Source organism: Otolemur garnettii, unplaced genomic scaffold, assembly GCF_000181295.1.
Source record: "Otolemur garnettii isolate 467f Iridium unplaced genomic scaffold, OtoGar3 scaffold00167, whole genome shotgun sequence".
Classification (NCBI taxonomy): Eukaryota; Metazoa; Chordata; class Mammalia; order Primates; family Galagidae; genus Otolemur; species Otolemur garnettii.
This window is the reverse complement of record NW_003852562.1, coordinates 1,095,731-1,123,469: the sequence shown is the minus strand read 5'-3', so window position 1 is coordinate 1,123,469 and position 27,739 is coordinate 1,095,731. Positions and strand designations below refer to the sequence as shown.

Genomic DNA, 27,739 nt, shown 5'->3' with positions numbered 1-27,739 from the left:
TGTTTTGGGAGGAAACACATGTAAATTATTTTGAAACAAGATAAATACTTCTCCATTATGAAAATTACATACTGATTTAGATATGCTATCTACATATTTGGTAAACTGTAGGGAATCTTAAGGGAACTAAGGGTGAAATGTTTTGGCTTTTATTACTATACACCTTGATATATTTATGTACATTGGAGAAATAGGTAAATAGTTGGATAAAAAACTCATGTGGAAAATCTTAAAAACAAAATACGCTTAGCAATCTTAATTGCTTAGCAGTTTTATCATATTATAGTGATTAATTTTTCCCACTACTTTATATACCATTATAAACATACTATGGTCTAAACATGAGTAGATTGTGATATTTTAGCCTGAGTTTATTTAGTAGCTGATGGTTTTCTCTGTCAGTCTTCAGATTACTCTAAAGAAAATCCATACTTTTTTATTCTGATTCTTTCAGAGTATAAAATGTATTTCAAATTTGTTTTAACTTTGTAATATTATATAATAAAAGAAGACATCAGAGTACTGACTGCTCTTTCCCTGCTCCTTTAATAGAGTGATGGAAAGCATGCACTCAGAACAGTCTCGGTGGAACCTACGCTTCTGGGGCCCCATGTGGCAAGGATATGTAAGGTTGATGGGCGAGAGCTATATGTGAATACAGCTAGTTATGGACTAGATTCCTACTTAGGAATCATTAACTGTCATAAATTATGGAACAGCAGCATCTGAGAATTGCTAGAAGGGCAAGCACAGAGCATTTGCCACCTAGAAATATCCTTGTGTGTTCTTCAGTAGATGAGGAATTGATTTGAGTGATAAGACAGAAGCCAATTTATGCATTATGTATATAATCCTTTCCGTTAGCAATAGAAACAAGTATGTGGGTCATTATGAAAGTGTTGAGATACACAAAAATCAAAAAGAGTCAAATCTGCATGGACAAAAACAAATAGAGCCCTCTCAGCCACACTGATGAGCTGAACAACTTGAACCTGCTTGGGTGGATCAGCAAGGGCACTGTCGACTGTGTTTCTTAAAAGTGAAATAATGGACCATAACACAGTCTGTCTCACAACTTTTGTAGTGACCTACATATAAAGCCTTATGTGCATTTTAACAGTGCTTTGTATATATGGCAGATAAGAACTTTACTTTGGTGATTTTTTGTTTATGTAAAGTTAACTTTGTAGCTTTAAATACATAAACAGAATCTGTTTATTTCTGGTCATTGAAGAATTCAAGAGGGATTCCAAAAATTCTTTTCATAATTGAATACTTTTCTGAATATTCATGGAATGCTTTGTATTTACCAACATTTTCCTGGTTGACCCTTTCAGCCCCTGTATCATAAACTTCCTCTGGGAAGATTTGTCTGATATGCTACATTAAGTTAGGTTTTCTCAGAAATCTAAAGTTAAATACTTTCCTAGCACACTGTAATTTTTCATCTGAGCATTAATCAAAATTGTAAGGGTTACCAATTTTGAGTGTTAGTTTGGTAATGCCTATATCATTTATCAGACTTTGAACTGTATAGAGGGCTCCAGGGCCTGACATACTATCTCTTATGTAATATGTACCCCCAAGACACTTGTGGACAAATGAGAAGATGTGGAACAAGTGAAATTATAGTCATACAGATTTCAGTAATTCATCTTAATGATAGAAAAATATCATATATTTAACTTGAAACAATGCAAAAAAATTGCTTGATTAACTTGTTCCAATAAATAATGCCTGAGGAATTTGTGGGTGATAGTGATGGTAGCCAGTTTATATATTGTGATATAAATATACATCAAAGTGCAGTACTTTGTTGATCTACAAATCTGGTATCTACTGTGGTATCACTTTACTTCCAACCATATTCTTAAAACAAAATTTTATAAAATTACAATACAATACACATATAAACACAAGCTGAGTGACATGTTGATATGGTTTAAATCTAGCAAAGAAAGCAGGCAGATAGGGAAGTGAAGACATCAGAGCCTGAAAAGCTGATATTTGTGCATGACTTACTGATAATTGTGGAAAAACAGCACATGCAAATGAGAGTAGAAAGGCAGAGATAATGACTTTGCCAAATACCCGTATTCTAGAGGGGAAAAAACATAGACATTAGTCTTATTCTGAAAGAATTTTGAACAGAGTGGGACAGAATCAAAATATCATTAAGAGATAGTTTGTCAGGCACATTCAGCAAGAGTTAAGTAGGAGAGTTTCTTGAAAAATAAAATTTTATTGAACAAATACAACATTAAATAAATGTCATATTGTGAAAAGGAAAGGAAAAGAAAGGGCAATTGAAAGACAATTTTAACTTAAGGTATAGAATGAAAGGGCACTGCCTTAGTTTTCTCCACCTAATATTGTGATTTTGACACATAATACGATGCAATGCGGTTGTCCATTTTATGTTCAAAACTAATCCTTGCTTAAACCATTGCTGGCCTTTGCTAGTCCCATCATTAAAGTGAAACACTTAAGGCCTTTAAGATAGTACCTCGTGGAAACTCACAGGGACAGATTCTATGAATGATTTTCATCGTTATACCACCACCAAATATAACCTTTGGTTTACTCGCCTCTCATTCTTGCTTTCAAGTACAGAATGAAAAAGAAATCTGATGCCTAAGTAACTGGCTGTGAATCCACACTTTTTCATATCATTTCCTTTCTGTTCTCCTATATCCGCTCTTTGTGCCAGTTTATCCAGTAAGACCTGGAGGAAAAACATAGAAGTACGTACAGTCACACTGGAAAGATCTATGTGTTCGTTAGTGCAGGGGTTGGCAAGCCATTCTGTGAAGGGCCAAATTTTAAATACTTTAGGCTTTTGCAACTATACGGTGTCTGTCATAACTGCTCCCCTTTGCCACTGTAGTGTGGAAGTAGCCACAGATTAGGTAAAACAATAAGCTCAGCTATGCTGCAATAAAGCTTGACTTGTAATCACTGAAATTCGAATATTATGTATCTTTCCCTTTTCATAAGAAACTGTTTTTCAGTAACTTTAAAATGGAAAAACTATTTTTAGTTGTGGGCCATATCAAAACAGGAGGTGAGCCAGCTCTGGTGCCTTGATTTCCAGAGTGCAGGCTGTGACCATTGTGGCACAGTTTTATAGAGTAAAGCAGGCCCAGACCAGTACTTTTTAATGGCATGCCATAGTGTACCGTAGATCAGAGTGTCATTTTTGTAAAACATATGTTTTGGTTATGTCTACTGGATCATGACTTAAAATGCATCGCTGTAGATTGTAATAAGCAAAGTCTTAAAATCATTTATTATGTACTGAATTTGGTGTCAAGAAAGGAAAGCATCTAAGCTTGAGTTTACACAGCTGGTTTGTAAAGGCTACACTAAAACCAGATATTGTAATTTGCAGTCAAGAACTTCTTTGACTTAATAAAAATATAGATTCAGATTAAAGAGTTCTATAAACTTGCCTAGTTCTGGGGAAAAAAATATTTAGAGATAAATGTAAGAACTAACTCATTTATTGCTAGCATTTGGATTATTAACATTATTCACCTAATTTCAACTTAAATCAACACTACAACTAAATAGAATCTATGTGGGCAGACTTTTCCCTGGTCCTTGATCTGTGCTACCCAGATATGTTGTCCCTTGCTCTCTAGTTTCAGGCTGTGAGGTCAGGCCCAGGGTATGTCAACTTTGACCATCAGTCTTCAGTCTGTCCTGCTCAGGTATCAAAACACAATTTTCCCATTATAGATGCTCTTTAATTAGGCGGAGTTGCCACAATGTAGGTGAACCCCTGGAGCACAAGAGAAACAAGTCATTAAGAATTAACTCTTGCGGGATAAGCCTGAGAAAAATAAGCCAAGGGTATGGACGTTTGTTCATTCCCCCCATTCTGCCCCTATCAACCGTGGTAGGTGTGTCAGGTTGCTTTTTTAAGGGGAAATATTAATACATAAGAAAATATTTTCTAAATTTTAAATTAATTGGGATTTATTTTGGTAAAGATTTTATGTTTGTGTATGTATTAATTAATTTCTAGGGTTATGTATGTTATTGTCCATAAAGTGTTGTTCACTCTGCACTGAATAGGATTGTTACACTGAGTCCAACCAAAGTATTCTTCTGATTAAACATGTTACTTTAACTTTAAAACTAGTTAAAAAGATTATGCAGGTAATTTCAGCAGAAGTACAATAAAGCATTTAAACTGAACAATATTCTTGTATTAAATGTGTAACATACTCTTTTGTAAATTTAATAATATCATTTGTATATGATAATCTTAGAATGATATATAAGTCATTTTTCCCTAGAAATTAATAACTTAAATATTTTTGGTTGGCATTTCTTAATTCTATCATTTTTTTAATAATCACAATTTGATTTACTAATAATTTATACAATTTGATTTAATAATCACAGTTTGATTTAACGTCACTTAACTTACTAACCAAGTCAACACCCTGGAATGTTTCTGAGATAATACTTGGTATCCCTAAATTAAACTGATCAGTTTATCTACCTGGATCTTCCTTGAGAAGTTAGGCTTCTTTAGCACACAGAACATATCTGTCCGATATTTGTACTCTGGAATATGGTACATGTGCAGAATGGTATCACTTCATGCCTTTAAATCTTGGTGATGACTAGCTCCTCTCTTCTTGACAGACCTTTTTTTATCCATTTGATATCATTTGTAGATTTCCCAGCTCATATGATTTCAAAAGGTATTTTATGGTAGATCAATATCTTATTGAAAGAGAGATTTAAATAAATAAAAGTACTCTGTTATTTTAGTGTATAGGCCTAATATTGTATGCTACAAGTGGTTTTATTTTAATTGCAAGCAACTCATAACTGTTTTACCATACTGTTATTGGACCATATCCTAATAATTAATATATAATTCTAAGATCTCACTTTGAATTGGGGATAGTTGTGAGCTGGAAATAAGATTTTTTACTCAGGAAAAATAACTTTGTTAATTCAGTGATAAGTACATTTTGTGTATATAATCTTCATATTATCCAGATAATATCACATATTATCCCAATGAATTATTCCTTCTAATATATAATAATATAATCATTATTATAATTATTATATTAATTTCTTATAATAGTTTTATGACCTTTAAGAATATCTTCGATGTTGTAAAACTGAAGGAACTTCCAAGAACTTGTTTCATTCCTAAGTACAAATAAAAATAGACTTATTATTCATCGCTAATGTCTTGTTTTTTGGTTTTTTTCCCTAATTTGTTTTAAAAATTAAATAGAGGATTCAGTAAGGAAATTCATTTTGGGGTCAAATTTGAGAATTTACTGCTTTGAGCACAGATAAGTAGTTTTTGGAAAGGTCTAATTTGTTTTTTCAGGGTACTTCAACAATTTAAGCCTATAATTATTAGATAAAATTAAGGTACTCTTGAAATTAAGGGAGGTTCACCTACCTGACCTGTATTTGAGCCTACCTTAACCTGAAACCACTACTTTTTGCCTTGATCATAGTAGTTATCAAGTAATTGCCTTTTACTAATGTTTCCTAATTTTTATCTGTGAGTCCATGAATGTGTTATGAACAGGGATACATAACATTTACATTTTTATGTGGTGTATTTACTTCAGTACTATAATTGAAAGAAAAAACACCAGTAATTTTCTAAATACAACAGTAAAGAACTTAAGAATGTATACTATTTATTACAAAACAACTTTAAATTTATTTAAATTTGAAATCTTAAAATTATTAAATATATTTGGTAATCTAAATGAAACTTAGAATTTAAGTACTTTGCTACTATAACTATACAAATTGTAATATTTAAACATAATATAATGTAATGTATGACTAATTGGTAATGTTTCCTCATTTTTTGATTATTGATATATCTTAAAATAATGTACATTTTAAAAATATTTGAATCATTCTTAATTATTTTGAACTAGAGTCCATCTTAAACAATGTCAGAATTTGAATCAGACATAGGTTAGTAGTTTTAGAATTTAATTAAGGCTTTTGAAATTTCAAGGAGCTTAGGGAGCAAAGAAGAGAACTGATGTAGGGGAGTGATACAGGAATAACAATTGGTTCTATAATTAAATTTAACCCAAAGAGAATATCAAGATCCAGATGATGTATGATAGTGAAAATGTCTCTTATTTCCCTTATTTCATCCTTATTCATTGCTGTAGTGATTAAATCAGGAAGTCAAGAAAAGGGCAAGACACTCAGGTCAGTCATCTCCTGTAAGGGAAACTTGAGTTATCCTGTGAATAAAAGTATCTCATGCAAACCTCAAAATAATTTTTTATGTCATTTGGAGGCATGAGGCTTTACTTTAATTCTCTTTTGAATGCAATATTCTCTGGATTTTTAATAAATATATATTTACATCCTTATCTCTATAACTAGGCTTTCAGCTCTTTGAGCACAAAAACTGCCATTTTCTTCTGAATTTCTCATAGATTCTTACTCAGTGCAAGGCTCACAGCAATGGTGTAATTATAATGCCTAAAATACATTATTTAAATAAAAATGTCTCGAAAGATAGCCAACCCAAAAGTTAATACCATGCAATTTGAATACCATACATTTTTAGTATGTGTAGATGAAAAATAGTATTTCAGTGGTCTGCAAACAGAAGTGAAAGACAAGTGGAGACAAGGAAAGAGCAACATTGAACATCAAGAATTTGCCAGAATGTTTTCTCTGATAATAAGACATGTTGGATAAGACAGCACTAGAATTGGTTTCTAAAGCATAAGTAACAAAAAAGTAAACTTGGAGCAGTGTTTCACAGTTATCAAGAGTCAGTAATAGTGCTAATAATGCCATCGGCTTAGCTCATATTACAATCAGATCACTAGTAAAATTCTATGTAGCAACCATTGTGATAGATTAGTATTTTATTGCAATCTGTTATTCTATAGAACAATTATCCATGAATGTTATGAACTTTAACCCTGCCATTATGTAAAAAATTCTCAGCAGAAGCAAAATTATAAAAAATATTCATGGTCAATAGGGTTCCTAGGCTACATCAATACAATGAAAAGAAAATTTAGAGTTTATTTCAATAAATCACAGAGATTATTTGGGTATTGTGTAAATACAGTTACAGTTAACTTTGTTTCTGAGCAGTCTTAACATTTGAGATTTACAATTTAAAAGCACTTAGTCAACCATTTTATACAGAAATGAATTTTTAATTCTTCTAAACTTAGGAGATTTCATGGGAAAAAGATGTAATATGAAATTACTTTGAAATTGAGGTTAAAATTAATAATATTAGTTTCTTTATCAACCTTTTGGAATATCTTATATAAGACCATACCACTGATTTCTGAATTTTAAAAACTAAATCATGTTTCTTTTAATAAATATCTGAAATGCCTTGTTCAAACCTTAGAGCTAGATCTATTCTGAATTGCATTCAGATATTTTGGGATTAAGAAAGGTAATTAATGAATATATGTATTCCATAGCCTCTCCATGTGAGGCTGGGACAACACTTCAGTGAAATACATTAACATGCCTGCAGCGATACGTACAAATATTCACACTAAATGGAATCAGTGTTGTAAGTAGCATCGCATAATTCAGGTGAAATTTTGCTGATAATTGAGTTCTTAACAGTCTTACACAAAAGCTTTCAGTTTTCAGAGCTTTGAATATTATGAATTATGTGCATCTAAAATGATTTGCCCTGAGGTTTTTTAAAAATCCATAGATATGTATGTCTGTATGTGTGTTCACGTAGACTCATCACTTTTTGCAAACCTGCTACTTCCTTTGTTTTCCTTGTATCAGTTAAAGACGTCAGCATTAACACTGTGATTGGTCCTTTACCGTTTGGCCTTATGTTCAGTGTTCCCATTCTCCCTTTCTTTTACATTTACACGCCTGCGTCCCTGTGCATGCATACACACACAGACACACACATCTGGGTATAAGTAAATAGTTTCCCTGGCAGATAGCCAGCCCATTTGTTTATGTATTATCTATGATTGCTTTTGTATTACATGGCAGAGTTCTGTGGTTTTGACAGAAACTTATGGACCCTAAAGTCTAAAATATTTTCTATTTGGCCTTTACAGAAAAATATTTGATGCCACCTGACATGTACGATATATGCAGGGGCTTAAGTTTTGTTGCTCTGCTAAACACAGAAAGGCTGCCATCAGTTTGTGATAACTTAGTTTTAGTAAACTAAAGAAATAAGTGAAGTAAGGAATTTTCACTGTCTCCACAGAAATTTGAGGATATTTTTATTTTTCAGTCAAAATTTATAATCTGAATATAAAAGTAAATTGTACTAGTTTAATTCCATTTAAGTATACACTTTTTTGGTAAAGGAACTTGCTATTTCAGTTTCTTTAATTTAATATTACAGGTGATTGTATTTGTAATATAGTTTTAAGGTAAAACTATCTGAAAGAATGTGTTCAAATCTTGAAATGTCTAACCAAAATAGTAACTAATACTACCAATATACATATTGCTAATAGTTTTAGCAATAATAATGAAAATGCATGCCATTATTGTTTTTTCAAAGAATGTTTTATGTTGAATTTTTGTTTGTTTGGGTTTTCTTGGTTTTAAATTAAGTGTTCACTGTGCTGATTTTTTCAGGTTGGGCTCTTACTAAGTTTAGATGACTTAAATGAAAACATTGAAAGTCATATTTTGCAGAGAGAAGAATATCACAGTGATGGAATAGGAAAATAAATTACATGTTTTAGATTTTTAGAAAGTAAAAGAATAGCAAAAAATACAGAAATGGTATTGTGCAAATGTGCATGAGCTTTGCAGAGGTCTACAAGACACTCTTTATAGTCATACCCTCTGTCTCAGAATGATTCTCAGTAGCACATGAAAACTCTGTGTTAGGGCAGAGAATTTCATAGAATTGGCCAGCTATAAACCACTGCCACTAAGGCAAGCGAAGCATGGTGGACATGCAAAATTCCTTTCCAAATCTGTAGATACTCAACACTTGTTATTGAAATGAAACTATTTCAGGTCATTAATTTCGACTAATTTTGGAATTTTAAAAAATTAAAAAATCAGTTAGTCCTGGGCGTATTCGCTTCTTAAAATGCAAATTGTCGTTAATCGTTATAGTCGTATTTCCATATATTGATGGAAAATAGTGTATTTTATTGTGAGAAGAAGCAGAAAAATTAGATCTTAGAACTGCATTGGTAATCTTAGTACTGGCGATCGGCTGGAGGTCCTCTTACATGATCTCTGCTGTTGTATTTTCTTCAACATCATGTTACGTACATCTTACGTATGTCAGTTTGTCTGTATTTAAGACATTTATGCCTACAGAACAACCAACCCTAAAACTCAAAATTAAACATTTGCCTATCTTCCAAATCTTATCCGGAATAAAACCCACAACTTCCTGCAAACCTGCTGCTCCTTTTGTTTCCTATGTCAATTAAAGATATCATTTACACTTTGATTGGTCCTCTACCCTACCATTTAACCTCATATTCACTCCAAAGTGTCTTTCAAATATCTCTCCTTGCACTCTCACCATCTTTAGCTCAGGCTTTCACTAGAATGACTGAACTTTGTAGTTACTGGTTTCTTCCTCTACCACTGAACGAAAGTGATCCTTCCCAGATACACCTGATTCTGTCTGCACCCTCCTGATCCTTCTGCAGCTCCCGTGTAGCAGCCTCTATATCATATGGTTACGAGGAGTGACAACAATGGAACACCTTGGTGAAAAGGGCATGGAGAGGGATGTAGTTCTCGTAACAAGCATGAGAGAGCTCGCGAGATGAGAGCATTGGTGAATTGGCAGTCTCTACCCCTGTGGTGTTGAAAGGCACGTGATCAGACTTGTATTAGGCTGGAGGAGAAGGCAGTCCATCACTGCTTGTGTCACTGTCACTTCTGCCTGCCTTCAGAACACCAGCACAGTGTCTGTCTACTGAAGATCACTAAGCTCTGCTAAAGACTAAGATCTGTCTTTCTAAGAAGACTGCTTTACTCTCCCAAAGTCAGTCTCTCTCAGAGTCAGTCTCTCTCTCTCTCTCTTTCTCTCCCCCCACTCCCACCCCAGAGTAAATAGCCCCAGGCACCTAAGAGTAATCGTTCCTGAGTAAGGTACTTAGCCATCCTTGTCTGGAACGTAGATAAACCAGGGCCAGAGACCAACCATCCCAGGCCCTGATAAGGGACCCCAACACTCCAGTGGGTGGTAGAATATGCCACTGATGGCTCTACTTTCTGGTCGCCTGTCGTTCTTCATTCCCAGTCGCTTCCTTCCATTCTTCACACTCCACAGAACAATTACTCCAACTCCATTTCCCTGACTGTAACATGCTTCTTTAGGCCTTCAACAGTTCTCTGGTGCCTGGAATTCCCTTCCCTTCCTTCCCTTTTTTGCCTTCATGGGCTCAGCATCATCTAACAAATATCTCATTGTTGGTGACTGCTTCTCCCAGGCACAGTTGCTTACTGTCCTTTCCATGGTGCTCTCACACTTAACGTTTGTGTGAACACCTAGAGTTCTCTAGCATATTAATTTTTTACATAATCTGTCTCACTTTTCTCACTTCTTTTAAGGCTTATTATCTACCATGGTGTCTGGCACATTAGATACCAAGCTCTGTAAATGCTTTTTCAATGAATTGGACTCATGAATGGGCATAGTGGTTCACACCTGTAATCCTAGTACTTTAGGAAGCTGAGGGAGGGAGGATCCCTTGGGGTTGGGAGTTCAAGATTATCCTAAGCAAGAGCAAGACTTCACTTCTACAAAAAATAGAAAAATTAACCACGTGTTGTGGTGGACAGCTGTAATCCCACCTTCTTGGGAAGCTGAGGCAGGAGGATCACTTGAGCCCAGTAGTTTGAGGTTGCTGTGAGCTATGATGATGCCTGGGTGTGAAGAGACCACAGTGACACCATTTTGTAGATAAACTTTATCCTGAGAAAAGGGAACAAAGAACTGAGGAAGGGAAGGAGGGAGGAGGGCGAGGACCACAAGAAATTCCACAGCAGGCACAAGCCGAGAACCAGGTAAACAGCTCAAGTGGGAACAACCAATCAGAGATTTCACACATTACTAACCCCAGTGGAGACCCTGACCACGGAAGGACAGTCGACCTGTCAGAGTCCCCAGGCCTCCCCAATGACTAATAGATGACCACATACAGACTTCTCTCCCAGCTACCTTCCCTAGCATTTTATTGCAACCCATAATACCTCTCAAAGAAATGTATAAAAACTTCCCTAGCCATTGTTTCGTGGCCACTCTCTTGCAACCATGCTGTTAGTGGAAGTGACCCAAGCATACGCCCCCCAAAATAAAAACACTCCTTGGTATTTCCATGTGTGCATGGTGGTCTCTCAGTGGTGTCGCCTTAGGTCCCAACAGGTGACCGAGGAAAACTGTCTCAAAATTAAAAAAAAAAAAAATCAAACACGAAAATAACAAACAAAAAAAGAAACAGCATCTCTGTGCCTTTCAGTAGCTCTTGTATTAAAGAAGGACAGCTTTGTCCCAAAAGCCATCCTTCTAACTTGACATTCATTTAGGTGGTTTCTTAATCTGATTTATTCTTTGTTGCAGTTCTGTGTCGTGTTTTGTTTTGTTTTGTTTTTAAGTGAGGATGGTATGTTCTGAAAGGAGAAACGGACTTCCTACCTCCAGTAAGTGCGAACTCAAATCAGGATTTTGGATAATGCTGTATTCAGCCATATCTGTTTTGTTTCCTACATGGATTGGGACCACTTCAAATTTATCCACCTGATTGATTAATCTTCTCAAGTGCTAGGATGTTAGCTGCTCAGTCAACTGTTTCACCTTTCAACACTATAGTTCATCATATATTCAAAAGCTCTTACTGGACAGTTTTCCTCGCTATTAGGGTGCCTGGCATGTGTGCAAAGCTCCTTCCTCACAGCCTGTCACGAGTTTATTTTCTACATTCCAGGGGTTTCATTATATATTACTAAGCAAGAGTCGTTTGTAGTATTAAAACAGTATCGTACTGTTCAGAATGTTTACTCTGGTTGATTTATATTTTCTGGTGAAAATACTGTTAATTGACCCATATTCTTAACTAGACTTTTGTTGAGGAGACACATATGTACAAGTGTTTGGGGAGCAACTTCTAAATTGGCAAGGCACATATTTCCATTGTAGAATGGGTTGGCCTTCTCCAGGCCTCAGTATCATTTCCCCCATTGTATAACTTGCCCCCAGTTTTTGTTTTTAGCTTTCAAACCCATTAATGATTTTAATTCCCCAGTCTTTATCTATATTTGAATTTTACCTCGCCCCTCCACTTCCACTTTCAAAAACCTTCCATACTCTAGTCATCCATCCCCAACCCATCAACTTACAAAAACCTTTTCAGATTTTTGTTTTTGTTTTCTACTTCCTCTGTACTTTGTGCATAAGTTACTGCTTTTTGTCCCCATGTCTGACCAACAAGAAAACTGTCAAGATCATTCAAGTTGGAATTCACCATCATGACCTTTCCTATATCATATGTTAGCGTTCTGTTAATGCTGAATCATGACTTGAACTCAGGTCCCGATTCTGCTGTTTACTAAGTTGCACAAATTGGACTGAAATGTCTTCATTTTTTGTCTGTCAAGATGTAATAATAACTAGTTCAAAGAGTTGTTAAGAGACCATAAGACAACACATATAAAGTTATTTGTAAATTATAAAGCTCTATAAATTTTAGATAATCTTGGATTTGAAGTAAAATATGGGGCAGTAACAAATGTGTAGATCTGTAGATAATAATGTCTTATTTATTATTGTAAACTCCTTAGTGCTAACTCTGTAATTTGCTCATAAGAAGAATCATGAAATGAACTGATTTGATTATGAATTTCTTGCTAGGTAGAGAAAAGGATTAAATCAACCTTTTTGAGATACTTATAAAATATTTGCCTTACATATATACAGCTTATGAGTTATTTATAGTGTCAGAAAACACTCGTATTTTCAATATCTTCAGTAAACCATTGGAGTTTACATTTTTAGAAAACTGTTCTTAACACTTAAAGTTCCAGCCATAGTGATTAGTGATTATTTTTGAAAGTAGATTAATATTTTAAATTTGCCTCTGCCTATGTTCCTACTGTCAATGTTGTTTTCTTGTTTCTTCTTTTCTTTGGCTGAGAGCCATTTGTTCGTTCTGTACAAAATGAATTAAATAAACACATTAGTAAAGGTATGAGGTTCTATGGCTTTGAAATCACAATGGCCTTTTACAAAGTACTGAGAGTACTGTTTGCAAATTGAGTTTTGCCATTCTATGAATTTGTTCTCATTCCTTTTGAACAAAGCGTTATTGAAGCATTTGTTTATATTTTCTTATGGTAGAATGACAGTATTTGCAGACATTATAAATATTCTTGTTACATAAGGATTTTTTTACGATTTAATTTAAGAATTAGTTCATGAGATAGTAATTTCATGTTTTTCCTAATTTTTACTTCAATTTGTTGTGTATTAAAGAACTAATACACAAACTATATGGTATATAAAGAATACTTCTTATATCAAAGCCTTATTATCTAAATTGTTATAAGTACATATCTTAATTATGATCCTTTCACCTTTTGATTAGTTTTTCTTTGTTAGATTTCGAATAGTCCAGTAGCCAACAGGTGATAAATGCCCCATTAATCTTTCTGACTCTCTAGCTCCTGAGCATGAGAATTGCTGATCAGTTATACCAATTGTCTCTTAAATGAGCTTTTCACATCTGCCTCTTATTTCATTAGTTAACTGTCTGCCCACAGATTTGATAAGATGGACTACTAGTGCCTTTTTAAAGCTTGTTCTGTCTGTACAATAAGGGTAGTGTCCTTAGCAAAGTGGGCACAAAAGGATATTTATCCACTCCCTACAATAAAGATACAAGTTAATGTATAGAAGGCATTTGAGATTGTTTATTGAAATCATTTTAAGGAAAAAGAAATAACTGGCTTTATTTTAACTTTCCCTATAAGCAACAACTAATGTAACACTGTGTCATTTCTTATTATATGATGGTTTTGCTAAGTACATTTGCCCTCCAAAAAGAAACAGCATATTTGTTATTTTTTTAGTTTTAAAAACAGTGAAAAACTTCTAAAAATATTTTTTAAATTACATCATAAATTAATGTACACTCATCCAGGAGCTGTTATTAATCCTTGGTTACATCTTTATCTGTGTTAGCACTTCAGAAAACTACCAACTGAGATCAGCTATCTTATTTATATACATTGTGTTATACAGCAGCTATCCTTTTAATTGGAAAAAGTCTTGGTGAGTGACTCTTGTTTAAACTGTTTATAGGAAGGCTATTTTCTTACCTGTAAAATGGGAATAATAATACTGTGTCACAGATTATAATGAGAATTAAATGAGACCATGCCCAAAAGGCACTTATGGTGATGTCTAGCCCATACCAAGTGATCCAAGAGCAGCAGCCATTATTCTACCCACATTATTACATTCTGTTCTTTTTTCTTCAGTTATCTATTCTGAGAGTTTGGAAGCACAACAATTGAAGATTTTATAGACATTACTGAATGTATTAATCATATATGAAATTGATTTTTCATTATTTTAAAAAATCACTTGATAATTGATAAGTTATAGGGAATTATCTGTTTTTTATTATTTTAATCATGTCTTTTGGAACAAAATGTAGGTGAATCTTCAATGATTATTGTTCTTCACTCCAGGAGAAAAACACATATGTTGTTAGAAATAAAACAGCTGTCCTCACCTCATCAGTGTCAATAACCTTACTACCCACCTTCTTTAAATTTAAGATGTGCTTTGAGCAAATAGTCTAATTGTGAAGTCAGTTCTTGAATACTTTTCATATTATCTTGAATATCTAAATATTCTAAAATTAATGTCATAAAAATGTATTTAAGGTGAACATTTTTATTCATTTTATTTTGGGAATTCCATTTTAAAGAAAGATTTTTATAAATTAAAATTATGTAATGGATAACTTGGAAGGATGATTTCCAACATTGTAATTTCTTTATCTTTTAACCTTTCTTTGTTGTAGGCCTTGTTTGTATGAAGTCCAGCACATCAGTGGTTGAGCTTGTCATGCTGCTTTGTTCTCAGGTACAGAATCTTATTCACTTGATTATGTTAAATAGATGCAGTTTTGTGTGTATGCTTATATATTTTTTAAAACTTACATCTCTTATGCCATAGACGAAGAAAATAATTTCTGTTGAGCTTAGTCAGTGGGGTGTTGACTTTTTCTCCCTTTTCCTTCTGCTCTTTTTAACAGTTTTGTTCTCTCCCACTCTCCCTATCCTTGAGTTGTTTCTGTCTTCTTTGCAAATATATATAATTTATATATATGCATATAATTTGTTATTGGTCTTTTTATACCCTTCTTTATCTCCTACCTTTTAAAAATTATACAGCATAATTGATAATTTTAAAGTGTATTTTCAATTACATTGTTCATTCTCTATTACATAGAGGTAATGAAACTAAGTTTTTTTCACTCAGCATCCAAAGTACACGCTACAACTCCTTCTCATGTACTTTAACATGATACCTTACGGCTTTCCTTTTTATGCGTAATTTGTATATGTCCACGTAAATTCTAAAAATCTGCTTAGGCTATTGATCTCTTTTTAATCATCAGAATTTTTAAAAAATTGTAATTGTTGATTATTGTTTCCTGCCAATTATAGGAAACTAAAAATAAACATGTATGGCTTATTTTTAACTAAAATAATTAATAATAGGAATCTAACGGTCTTGCTTCTCACCACCTCTGACAATCCTCCTAGTGATCCTCATAAGTATTATTTTGTAATATCAGAATGAAAAATGAGATTACATGGTTTTTGTAATGAGTGGTTATTACATTTATCCCTGTTTTTCTCAATAGAAGGAAAAATATATCTAAGGTATTTCGGATTACTGGCATTAAGGTCTGCCGATGAAACCACAGCTAACTTGCAATAAACAACAGTATGACTTCAATTGATCCTAAAACATCAGCAAAAACAAACAAAACATGAAAAAACTTACCAATTGATTTTCAGTTTTCAGGTTAACTTCTTCATGAATATATTCATAGGGAAATTATTAGGTCCATTTTCCCTCTTTTAGGCAGGAACGATATTGATAAAGAAGACGTTAAAGAAAATAACATCCCTAGGAGGATTTCATCTGCAGGGCATTTTAAAATTTTGTTATTTAATACTGAAGTCCTGAGTTCAAGAGCCTGTCTAAGGATCTATCTGGACCTTTTAGGTTCTTGATGATGAACAGTTTCAAAATGCTTCTATGGAAAAAAATAGCATAGAATTCCTTCTTCCTCAGCCCCACATTTCACTGCAGTTCAGAGAAATAAAGAGGAATGCAGCATTAGGATCTAGTGTCTTTGATGGCCTCATCATCTAATCATAGGTTTAACATTACTCATTTGCTGGCTCCAGGAATTCCTGCCATTAAGGGCCCTAGAGATGAAACTTTGCCTCAAATATTGATTGAGAAGAAGAGTGAGAAATTCAAGCTGTCTGTGCAGTGCACTTTCTTTCAGTGTTTCAGCAAAGCAGTGTTGTAAACATGTCTCTCAGTTTGATTTTTAAGTTGAATTTTTAAAATAACTCAGTGTCTTTAAATATTTTAAGTGGTTACTTGGTTAAATTCACCTCATCTAAAGGACTTTAAAATATATGCTTATTTTAAAAAATAGCTCTCAATTATTTTACTTTCAGTTAAACCCTAAAGTATTGCTTTCCACCAAATATTTTTAAGGAAGCAAATGAGCAGTCTACCTTCAGATGGAGTGAGTTTACTATTACACTGTGAAATTAAGCTTATAAACTATCTGTGTGGATTAATTGTTCCATGGATGTTTAAAACTGAGTCCTTGGTTTCAAGGACACACACACACACACACACACCAATAAATGGACATGTCTTCAAAGTTTCTTAAAATAATCTGCCACTTTTCTGTGCTACAGAAATTCAAAATGATTTATATGCTGTTTTCACCCATTAGCAGGGCAGCATAGCAGTAGCAGACCTCTGATAAAGGGAAATAAATACAGTTAATGATGTGGTTGAGGTTGCTCTCTCCAAAGCAGGGTTCTCTTCTTCAGGCCTTAATGCATCTCATCTGCAATGGAGCTGCTCCCCATAGAATTAGCACAGTTCTGTGGGCTTTTTGCCAAAGCTAAAGGTAATCCTGATGAATCTTTAAAGGTGCAGAGCTCTGAGTACATTTTGTTTTATTTTAAACACAACCTCGTGTAAGTATTGATAGTTTCATGTTATTATGATGAGCAGTATTCATGCTAGTCAAAATAGTTGAAAGTCTGAACAAGTATCTGTCTTGAAGCCTTATGTCTTCATGATACCTTACTGCTTTCCCCCTTTTTAATGTCTAAATTGCATATGTCAGTGTAAATTCTAAATATCTGCTTATGTTATGGATCATTAATAATCAGAATACACCATTTATATTTTTCCACAGTGAGAATACAGCAAAGATATTATTTATACTATAATTTAATTTGGATTAAATAAGTTTTCAATGCAAATGGAATTTTTCAGTGTATTTATTTGCATAAATATGGTTTTCTTCCTTAAATGTGGATAAAACATTGAAAGATAAAATTTGCATTTTTTTCTTTGAGAGAATAGGCAGGTGAGGATTTCAAAGAGAAAGGAAAAATGCAACATTTTTGGCAGAATTTTGTTTTTCTTTGCTACAACACATTAGATGCTTTTATTTTTGTGCTTTTGTTTTCATTTTCGAAGTTTCTTGTTAACTACTACATATCGTTCAGGATATAATCTTTTCTTTCTTTCTTAGCTGAGCTCCTGAATAAACTTACTATTGCTGATAGTTAGACCAAAATATGGTCTAAATTTACATGAGATCATATTACAAGTGTCTGAAGGTACTTGTCAAGGATAATTCAGTTCATATGGCGGACTTTTAAACTCCAAGGGATATGCCATCCAGTCTACCCTCCAGTGGAATTTTACATCTCCATGGAAAACATATTTTAAATTTTAAGAAGCTGTTAAAGTTATCATTATGATGCGTTTGTTGTTCCACAAATACCCCAAACATTGTTTTACCCTGTTCTTGATCATTTTTTTTCTGGGTAGATCTTTGACACAAATAAATTTTATGAATTTAATATTTGTCCTTCTTCACTTTTAATTTGTATTAAAATTATATTTAGTAGTATCTTTAAAAGAAAAATGGTTTTCTGTCATTTTAAGTGAAAAGAATTGAAGTAAAATAATTAACATGCATTGTGTTTGGCAAAATCAATGCTGGATCAGTCAGGTTATGATGTTTTCTACGGTTCTGCAGTACATCACAGACCCGATGCCTAGGATCGGGTCTCTGTCAAAGCATTTTGTATGTTTTACAATTAGATGTGGTGGCAGGGCCTTACGGTATTATCTCTGTGTCCTTATTTTTTCAATACATTATTCTGAGTGTACAGTGTTCTTTGATGAATAGCAGATTTAGTTTTTAAGTAACCCTTCTTAGGTACTATAATAGTTTCTAATTATTTCCAGATTTTTTTTTAGGAAGTCTCCATGAGAAGTACTGCAGGAAAAATTGAGTGATGCTATCCCTTAGGATTTCTTTAAGTTTTTATAAGTAAAGCTTAGCAGATGTCACTTGGATTTTTCTGTGTCTTATCTGTCAATAGACATGTTTTATAAATTGAGAAACGTTATGTTAAAAAAATAATGACTCAGTATTTAAGTGCTTTCTGACATGAAGCACTGGTAAGCAAGTGCATGCTTAATCATATTTATTCTCATCAAAATCTAAAAATGTATAAGTAATATAAGGTAATAGACTTGCAAGTCTCTTAGGTTAATGTCTATATATGAATATACTAACAGGAATTATTTTATGGTTTTGTTCAACTTTATTCTTTTCTAAATGTTTTATATACTTAAACAGAAAGGGTTTGAGTGACTTCATTGATTTGATCAAGGCATAACCCAGGACTTTAAAGACAATACTTACAAAGGAACCACAACTGAAGAGTTGTCTTCCTTTTTCAAATTATTTGGCCTTTGAACATTATTTTTTCATTTTTTCTCCAATTTGAAACAGTTTACTCAAATGGTACAAAGAGAAAAAGATTTACTTTTCTTCTTTAAACCTAAGATTGAGGTACAAAGACATAAATAAGATAATGCAGAGATATATTAAACCATAATCATTCGTGACTACTCAGTATCGAAAGGATTATTGGTGTTTTAAGAAGATTATAAATATAAGAAAACTAGGAAGGGACTAGATTTTTTTCCATTATATTTGGAAATACTATGAAATCCTGATTATCAAATTAAAACTATATCACATTTAATTCAATAGTTAATTATTTAGTGACTACAAGTTTTAATCACTAAATAATAATAATTTGTGGTAGTTACTAAAGAATTCTTGAAACATTCTTCCATTTATCAAGGATTCTGATATTATCTTTGAAACTTGCAGTGGAATTGGAATCAATGAAGAACAATTAAAACACAAGGGCATGGTATCTTGAATATAAATCAGACACAAGTACTAGTTTTTCATCTTTTCTTCATTTTTTTCTATGAGTATTTCAACATGCTTTATGTTTATTTAACTATGATGTAAGAAATAGTTTTCTGTGTCCTTTTTTCTGTACCTGAACTGCTATAGTTTAGAAATTTGATCCTCTTTATCAGCAACGGAATTTTTATGGAAGAGTTTATCAAGATGGACTAAAAATGGGCTCTTGAAGTTAGAAGACTTGCAATTCAGCATACTCGGGCTGAAGCGACAGTCTGAGCAAAGATCAGAGAGGAATGAACCAGTTATGTGCTCATGCTGGTGACCAGCCTCATGACAGCCCACCCAAAATTCAGAAACCAGTCAAGATATTTATTTATGTATCCTAGGGTATTACCCATTTCCAGTCAATGCATAAGGCAATACCATCCTCAAGAGTATTTTTACTATAAAATATTATAGTGTGTTAAAGGCATAGAATTAGAGCTGATAAGAACTGTCTAACTTTTAAACAGTATTAGGTAGTCTACAGTGATTGCCTACAGGTTCTGCCTCTACTTTTAAAAAAAAAAAAAGCCACTGTTCCCAGCTACTGGGGAGGTTGCTGTGAGCTGTGTGACGCCACAGCGTTCTACCAAGAGCAACACAGTGAGACTCTGTCTCTACAAAAAAAAAAAGCCACTGTTTATTCTTCAATATGTAAGAAATACTTACCTTACTCTCTAGACAGTGCCTAGCTTCCACTCTTAATCTGTCATCTAATGTCATCTCCAAGTTAAAGGGGCAAATTAGACTTCTATATTTCTTTAGTGTGGCTGTAGTGTGTCAGTTTTCTTGCTACTGAAGTTATGATATGTCCTAAAGCATAAATAAGAGTTATACAGGAGGTTGAAAATGGTGAGACATAAATATTATAGTGTATGTGGATTATAATAAAGATTTTAAATTATGGTAAAATGTGGTAAGAAAGTATATACTGAAAATGTAGACATTTTGAAGGATAAAGAAAAAGTATATCAATAGGAAATATTCAGAAAACTTCTATTTAATGTATCTTGGGGAGAATGACTACAGAACAATTTGTAGCAGGAGGATTTTTTCATTTTAACAGATTTAGGAGGTACAAGTTGAATTCCATTCCTTGCATATGTTGTGTGGTAATGGCATCTGGGCTTTTGGTATTGCCCATCACCTGAGTAGTGTACATTGTACCCTAAAGGTAATTAAGTTTTCAGCCCTTACCCCCCCACACCCTCCCTATTTCAAGCCTCGAGTGTCCATTATCCCCTCTGTGTGCCCTTGTGTAGGCATAGTTTAGCTCCACTTATGGGTACTGGCGTCCACTTCCATCCAATTTGCTACATAAGCCATTATTTTATTCTTTGCTACTGCTGAGTAGCACTCCATGGTCTATGTAAACACCACATTTTCTTAAGCTTCTCAACAGTTAGTTGATGATCTCTTAGACTGATTCCATGTCTTTGCAATTGTGAATTGTGCTGTGAGAAACATGTAAGTATAGGTACTTTCTTTTCTTTTCTTTTTTACAGTTTTTGGCTGGGGCCAGGTTTGAACCTGCCACCTCTGGTATATGGGGCTAGCACCCTACTACTTTAAGCCATAGGTGCTGCCCAAGTATAGGTACTTTTTAGTAATGATTTCTTTTCCTATGGGTAGATACCCAGTAGTGGGATTACAGGACCAACTGGTAGATCTGCTTTTAGTTCTCTGTGAAATCTCCATACTGGTCTCCACAGAGGTTGCACTAATTTTAATTCCCACCAATAATGTTTAAGTGTTTCCTTTCACTGTATCCATGCCAATATCTCTTGTCTTTTGGTTTTTAATAATGACCATTCTATTAATGATTAGAGTAAAATGACATCTCTTGTGGTTTTAATTTGTATTTTCCTGATGATTAGAGATGTTTTCTGTGTGTCTTTGTTGGCCACATGTGTATCTTCTTTTGAAAAATGTCTGTTCATGCCATTTGTCCACATTTAAGGTAGTTTTGTTTTGTTTTGTTATAGAATTATTTGAATTCTTTGTAGATTCTGAATATTACTCTTGTCAGACACATAGTTTGTGAATATTTTTCCCATTCTGTAGGTTGTTTATTACTCTTTTGATTATTTCTTATGCTGTATAGAAGCTTTTCATTTTAATTAAATCCCATTTGTTTTTTATTGCACTTATTTTGGGGGTCTTAGTCAGAAGTTCTTTGCCTATGCTCATGTGCAGAAGACTTCTTCTTAGGTTGTCTTCTAGGATTTTTGTTGTCTCAGGTCTTACATTTAAGTTTTTAATCCATCTTGAGTTAATATTTGTATATGGTGACAGATAGGGGTCCAGATTCATTCTTCTGCATAGGGCAATTCAATACTCCCCACACCACTTACTAAAGAAAATATCCTTTTCCCAGTGTATATTATTGTCAACCTTCTCAAACATCAGTTGGCTACCAATATGTGGCTTTACTTTTGTGTTCTCTATTCTTTTCCCTAACCTATGCGTCTGTTTTTCTACCAGTACCATGCTGCTTTGGTTACTCTAGCCTTGCAGTATAATTTGAAGACAGACAATATAATGCCTCAGTTGGTTGCTCTCATATATGACAAAGGCTTGATTTTTTTTATACATCACATTGTCGTTTCTTTTAGAATAAACCTAATTTTCAATATTTCCTCTTTTTTTGAAGCATTCTTTTCAGCCACCAGAGAAAATGGATATTGTATATTCTCATCAATGTATTTAATTAACATTCATGAAGAGGATTTTAAATTGCAGATTATTTATTTAAGATAATGCCAAAGGAAAGCATACTCAAGATGACACAAAGCTTAGCGTAAAGTCTTCCAAGGTCACTTTATGTATGTCATAAAGTTAATGACATATGGATGTCATTAAGTTAATTCATGAATAAAAAGGAATATATTCTTATTTGACTGATTTATGTTTATAATAAAAAATATAGCATAAAATGTGCCATTTCTACCCTTTTAAATGTACACTTCAGTGGCATTAATTAAGTCCACAATGTTATACAGCCTATCAGCACTACAGTTGATCTTGCACAAAATGAAGGTCAGGAGGCTGACCCCTCTATACAGTTGAAAATTCATGTATAACTTTTTTTTTTTTTTTTTGAGACAGAGTCTCACTTTATTGCCCTCATTAGAGTGCTTTAGCATCACAGCTCACAGCAGCCTCCAACTCCTGGGCTTAGGTGATTGTGCTGCCTCAGCCTCCCAAGTAGCTGGGACTACAGGTGCCCACCACAATGCCAGCTATTTTTTTTATTGCAATTTGGCCACAGCCGGGTTTAAACCCGCCACCCTCGGTACATGGGGCCTGTGCCCTAGTCACTGAGCCACAGGCATCGCCCATGTATAACTTCTTTATTTTGCAGTTTTTGGCCAGGGCTGGGTTTGAACCCACCACCCTTGGTACGTGGGGCCAGTGCCCTACTCCTTTGAGCCACAGGCGCCACCCTATAACTTTTTTTAAGCCATTGATCCACATAGACCTCTTTTACTGTGGTCTTTCCTCTTGTTTCTCTGTTCAATCCTCCTTTCCTGTAGCAGACCATGTAGTAGCTTATGGGAAAGAGAAACAAGAGTTAAGCTCGGAACACTCCAAAAACACCCGTAGCACCTAGGTAATGTAACACCTTGCTGATAAGGGCCTGGGAAAGGGATTGGTGCTCCTTAAGAGGAGAGCTCGTAAGACGAGATCATCAGTGATTGGCCATCTCTACACCTGGGGTGCAAATAGCCCCAGGATTCCAGAAGCTGCAGGAGAAGGCAGTCAGGGGAGCTGACTATTCTTTTATGGGCTCACACTCTCTGACTCTCACTTCTCCTGCTCACAAGGCCTTAAGACTGTCTCTCTCTCCCCCTTCTGCTAAAGCGAATAGCTCTCAGGCACCTAAGGGTAATTGTTCCCAAGCAAGGTAGCAAGACCGTCTGTGGGTCTGTGTTTGGACAATAGATAAGCCAGGTGGGAAACCTGGCCAGTCCTGGGCCCTGACACTTTCCACTCCCTCAGGCAACCATTCTAGGACATTTTATGTTTATTCTGGCTTTTTTGAGAAAATTTATATGATTCTGTGTATGTGTATAGAAAATTTTCAATATGTAAGTATAGAAAAAATAGAATAAACTGTATTCAGTTCCAGCTTCAACAATAATGAACAGATAGGTTAATTTTATTTTATATGTAAGTTCTCCTGACTCCAGATTCATCCCTATCCTGGATTATTTTTGAAGCAAATTATAGATAGCATTTTTCTTATGTAATAAATGATGGTGTTAGAGAATTAAATAAACACAAACAACTTTTGATTCCCCCAGAGCTTAACTATTAATAGCTTGCTGTTGACTAGAAGCCTTACTGTTAACATAAGCAGTTGGTTAACATATATTTTATACGTTAAATGTATCATATCCTATATTCTTACAATAAAGTAAGCTAGAGAAAAGCCAATGCTATTGTGAAAATCATAAAGAAGAAAAAATACTTTATGTATTAGTGGAAACAGGTCATAATAAAGTCTTCTTCCTCATCATCTTTACTTCTGAAGAGGAAGACAAAGGAGGGATTGGGCCTTCTTTCTCTCAGAGGTGGCAGAGGCAGGAAAAAATTCTCTTATAATGTGACTTGCACGGTTCAAACCTGTGTTGCTCAAGAGTTTGCTGTTACTTTCAAAAAATTTCGGTACCCTAGACACAAGCTCTGTTCATTAAACATTAACTCCCTATTTCTCTCCCAGGCCCTGGTGCCTCTAATTCACTTTTTCTCTATGAATTTGCCTATTCCATATAGTTCGTGTGAGTGGAATTGTACATTATCTGTGTTAGGCTTATTTCTCTTAGTATAATTCCTTCAAGGTCATTTCTACGGTCATTCTCCTGGACACTAGAATCCTATTTCACTGTGTAGACATTACCACATTCTGTTTATCCTTCACCTGTGGATGAACACTGAGGTGGTTTCCGCCTTTGGGATATTATAATGAGTGATGCCATTATGGACACTAGGGCACAAGCATCTGCTTGGATGCCTGCTTCAATTCTTTTGGACATTCATTTAGAAGTGAAATTGCTGGGTCATGTGGTTAGCTACTTGAGGAACTGCCAAACTTTCGGCAGTGACTTTAACCATTTTGTATTCCCACAAGGAACACTCAAGGATTCTAATTTCTCTACATCCTCTCCAACACTTGTTATATTTCATGGGTTTTTTTCATTTTGATTTGTTTTGTTTTCTTAATCACAGCCAGTGTGAAGTTAAATACCCAGTGTGAAGTTAAATACCCAGTGTAATACTTTGTGTTTGTATTTGCATTTCCCTAATTACGAAGGATGCTGAGCATCTTTTACCCACATATTAGTCATTTGTATGTCTTTGGAGCAATGCTTATTGAAATCCTGTATCGGTTTTTTTTTTAATTTGGTTGGGGTTTTTTTGTTTGTTTTTTGTTGTTTAATTATAAGTGTTCTTTCTTCTTGATGTTAAACTCTTAACGTCTTATATAACATGCAAATATTTTTTCCCAATTTGTGAATTGTCTTTTCATTATCTTGATAGTATTTAAATATATAAATAACAGTTTTTAATTTTAATAATGTTCTGTTTATTTTTTTATTATTGTTGCCTAAACGTTTGGTATCAGACTTATGAAATCATATCCCAAACAAAATTCAGGCATATTTACTCCTATGTTATCTTCAAATAGTTTTGTAATTATAACTCTTAAATTTGGGTCTTTGACTCACTTTTACTTAATTATTTTATGTGATAGGAGGTAGAGATTCAGCTTTATTTTTTTGAATTTGGAAATCTGGTTTCCCAGTAACATTTCCTGAAGAGATTGTTTTATTCCCATTGAAGTGGTCTTGGCACCCTAGTACCAGTCAATTGAATATAGAGACCCAAAAAAGAGTTTAATGCAAAAGCTGTTCCTATACATTTAAAAGAATTAGAATATTGTAAGGTTATTAAAAGAAAATCTTTAATCTTAAAATATTCTAAACTTGTTTTTTAGAATAAAAATGTATAACCTAATAATTTAGATAAGATTTCTCCTTTACCTAATATTATATCACCCTCTAGGAGTAATGACTGTTAATCATTCAATGTGTTTCCTTTCAAACTCTTTATATATATATAAATGCAAAATTAATTTTTCTTGTTAGTATAAATAAAAATTGGTATTATAGTTTATAAATTGTATTTCCCATAACTAATAATTCAGAACTGTCCATTAGAAATATAATGTGAACCACATATAATTTTAAGTTTTCTAACGTCACATTTAATAAGGTAAAAAAGAAACAAGTGAGATTAATTTTAATCATATATTCTAACTCAAGTATCATTTCAACATGTAGTCAATGTAAAAAATAATCATGGGTCATGGGCCTGTAATCCTTGCACTTTGGGAGGCTGAGACGGGTGGATTGCTTGAGCTCACAGGTTTGAGACCAGCCTGAGTCAGAGCAGGGCTCTGAAAATAGCCGGGTGTTATGGCAGGTGCCTATAGTCCCAGCTACTTGGGAGACTGAGGCAAGAGAATTGCTTGAGTCCATGAGTTTGAGGTTGCGATGAGATGAGCTGTGATGCCACCATACTCTACCAAGGGCAACAAAGTGAGACTCTGTCTCCAAAAAAAAATAAAAAAGAGAATAGCTTGAGCCCAAGAGTTTGAGGTTACTGTGAGCTATGATGCCACAGCAACTATACAGAGGACCACAAAGTGAGACTCTTGTCTAAAAAAAAATCATGGGGATGTTATGCTTTCTTTGTCTTTGTTTTTATTGTTTATTTTTTGAGACAGAGTCTCCAACTTGTGGCTTGTGCTCTGGGTAGAATGCTGTGGTGTCATAGATCACAGCAACCTCCAAATCAGGTTTACACAATTCTCTTGCCTCAGTTTTTTTCTATTTTTAGTAAAGATAAGGTCTCGCTTTTGCTCAAACTGGTGAGCTCAAGCTATTCACCTACCTCGGCCTCCCAGAGTGCTAGGATTATAGGTATGAGCCACCGCACAGGGCTGCTTCCTTTGTTTTTGTACTAAGTGTTCAAAATCACATAATTAGAATGCAACTCAGTTTACACTTAACCAGATTTAAAGTGCTTATGGCTGTATGTGGCTGGTAGATGCCATATTGATCAGCACAGCTTGGTGCTTTATATACGAATATCTGTACTGTTCTTTTTTTAATGTTAATTTAATCCAAGACTAGCATAAGCTGTTCCAGAATCCCAGAATATATAGTAGGTCTTCAAACAAGGATTACCTATTTATGTAGCAAAGATTCCTGCACTTAGGAATAATGTCTAATTTTCTCTGTAAGACTGGGCTGGTTTACATACCAATTGCTACGTCATTATTCATGAGTAAATAAAAAATATTTAATATAACTTCTAAATCTTAAACTATATATTTGAATGCAACAAACACATTTTAACAAAAACGTGCATATGAATGTATACATTCAACATAGCGTATAGAATATGCTGTCTTTAAAAGTAATGTCTTGTAAAGAAAGGAATTTTTTTTTTTTAAATACGCACTCGCCTGCCTGTGTGCCTGACCTGGTTGGGGATGGTGACAGAGCTGCGTGCATGGTCTGGGCCCCGCACGGACATGCGGTGCGAGCTGGAGAGTCCAGTGGGCTAACGCTGCAAGCCACACTGCCAGCTGCTAGAAAGAATCTTAAATACTTTTCATATGTATTTTCACTAGTTTATGTTTTGCATACATTGAAAAAATTACTCCTTCCTTTTTTCCATTCTCCATAGTAATTTTTCATTTCAGCTAAGCCCATGCTTATTAACGTCCCTAACTTATTATTGCACAGAATTTATAAGCATACCACTTAAAATGAAAATCTTAAGAAACTTTCTTAGTGGCAGTTAATGACAAGTAGACATTAAGGATGCAGGAAATATAAAATCATTTCTGTTGTTTTAGAAGACTGAAGATCTCGATTTACACTCCCATTTTTCCCTTATAATATTTTTTATATTTGTAAAAATTTTAAGATGGATTGAGTCTCTAAGGGCATTACATTGGCTTATTTTATTGTGCAGAAAGAAGAGGGGATGAGAAGTGTGTTGACCTGACGTAGATGAAGGAAACTGATGGGGAAGAAAAATTATGTTCTGTGTCTGAGGTTTCTCCTACT

The 27,739-nt window shown here is 34.2% G+C and overlaps 1 protein-coding gene across 1 annotated transcript in view; it reads left to right on the top strand.

The window, feature by feature from the left end:
- Positions 1-27,739, top strand: part of NBEA (neurobeachin) — a 719,303-nt gene that overhangs the window by 331,469 nt on the left and 360,095 nt on the right. Inside the window, exon 35 of the mRNA XM_003800132.3 lies at positions 15,054-15,115. Within this exon, the coding sequence (XP_003800180.1) occupies positions 15,054-15,115 (62 nt within the window). The remainder of the gene's footprint in view (positions 1-15,053; positions 15,116-27,739) is intronic.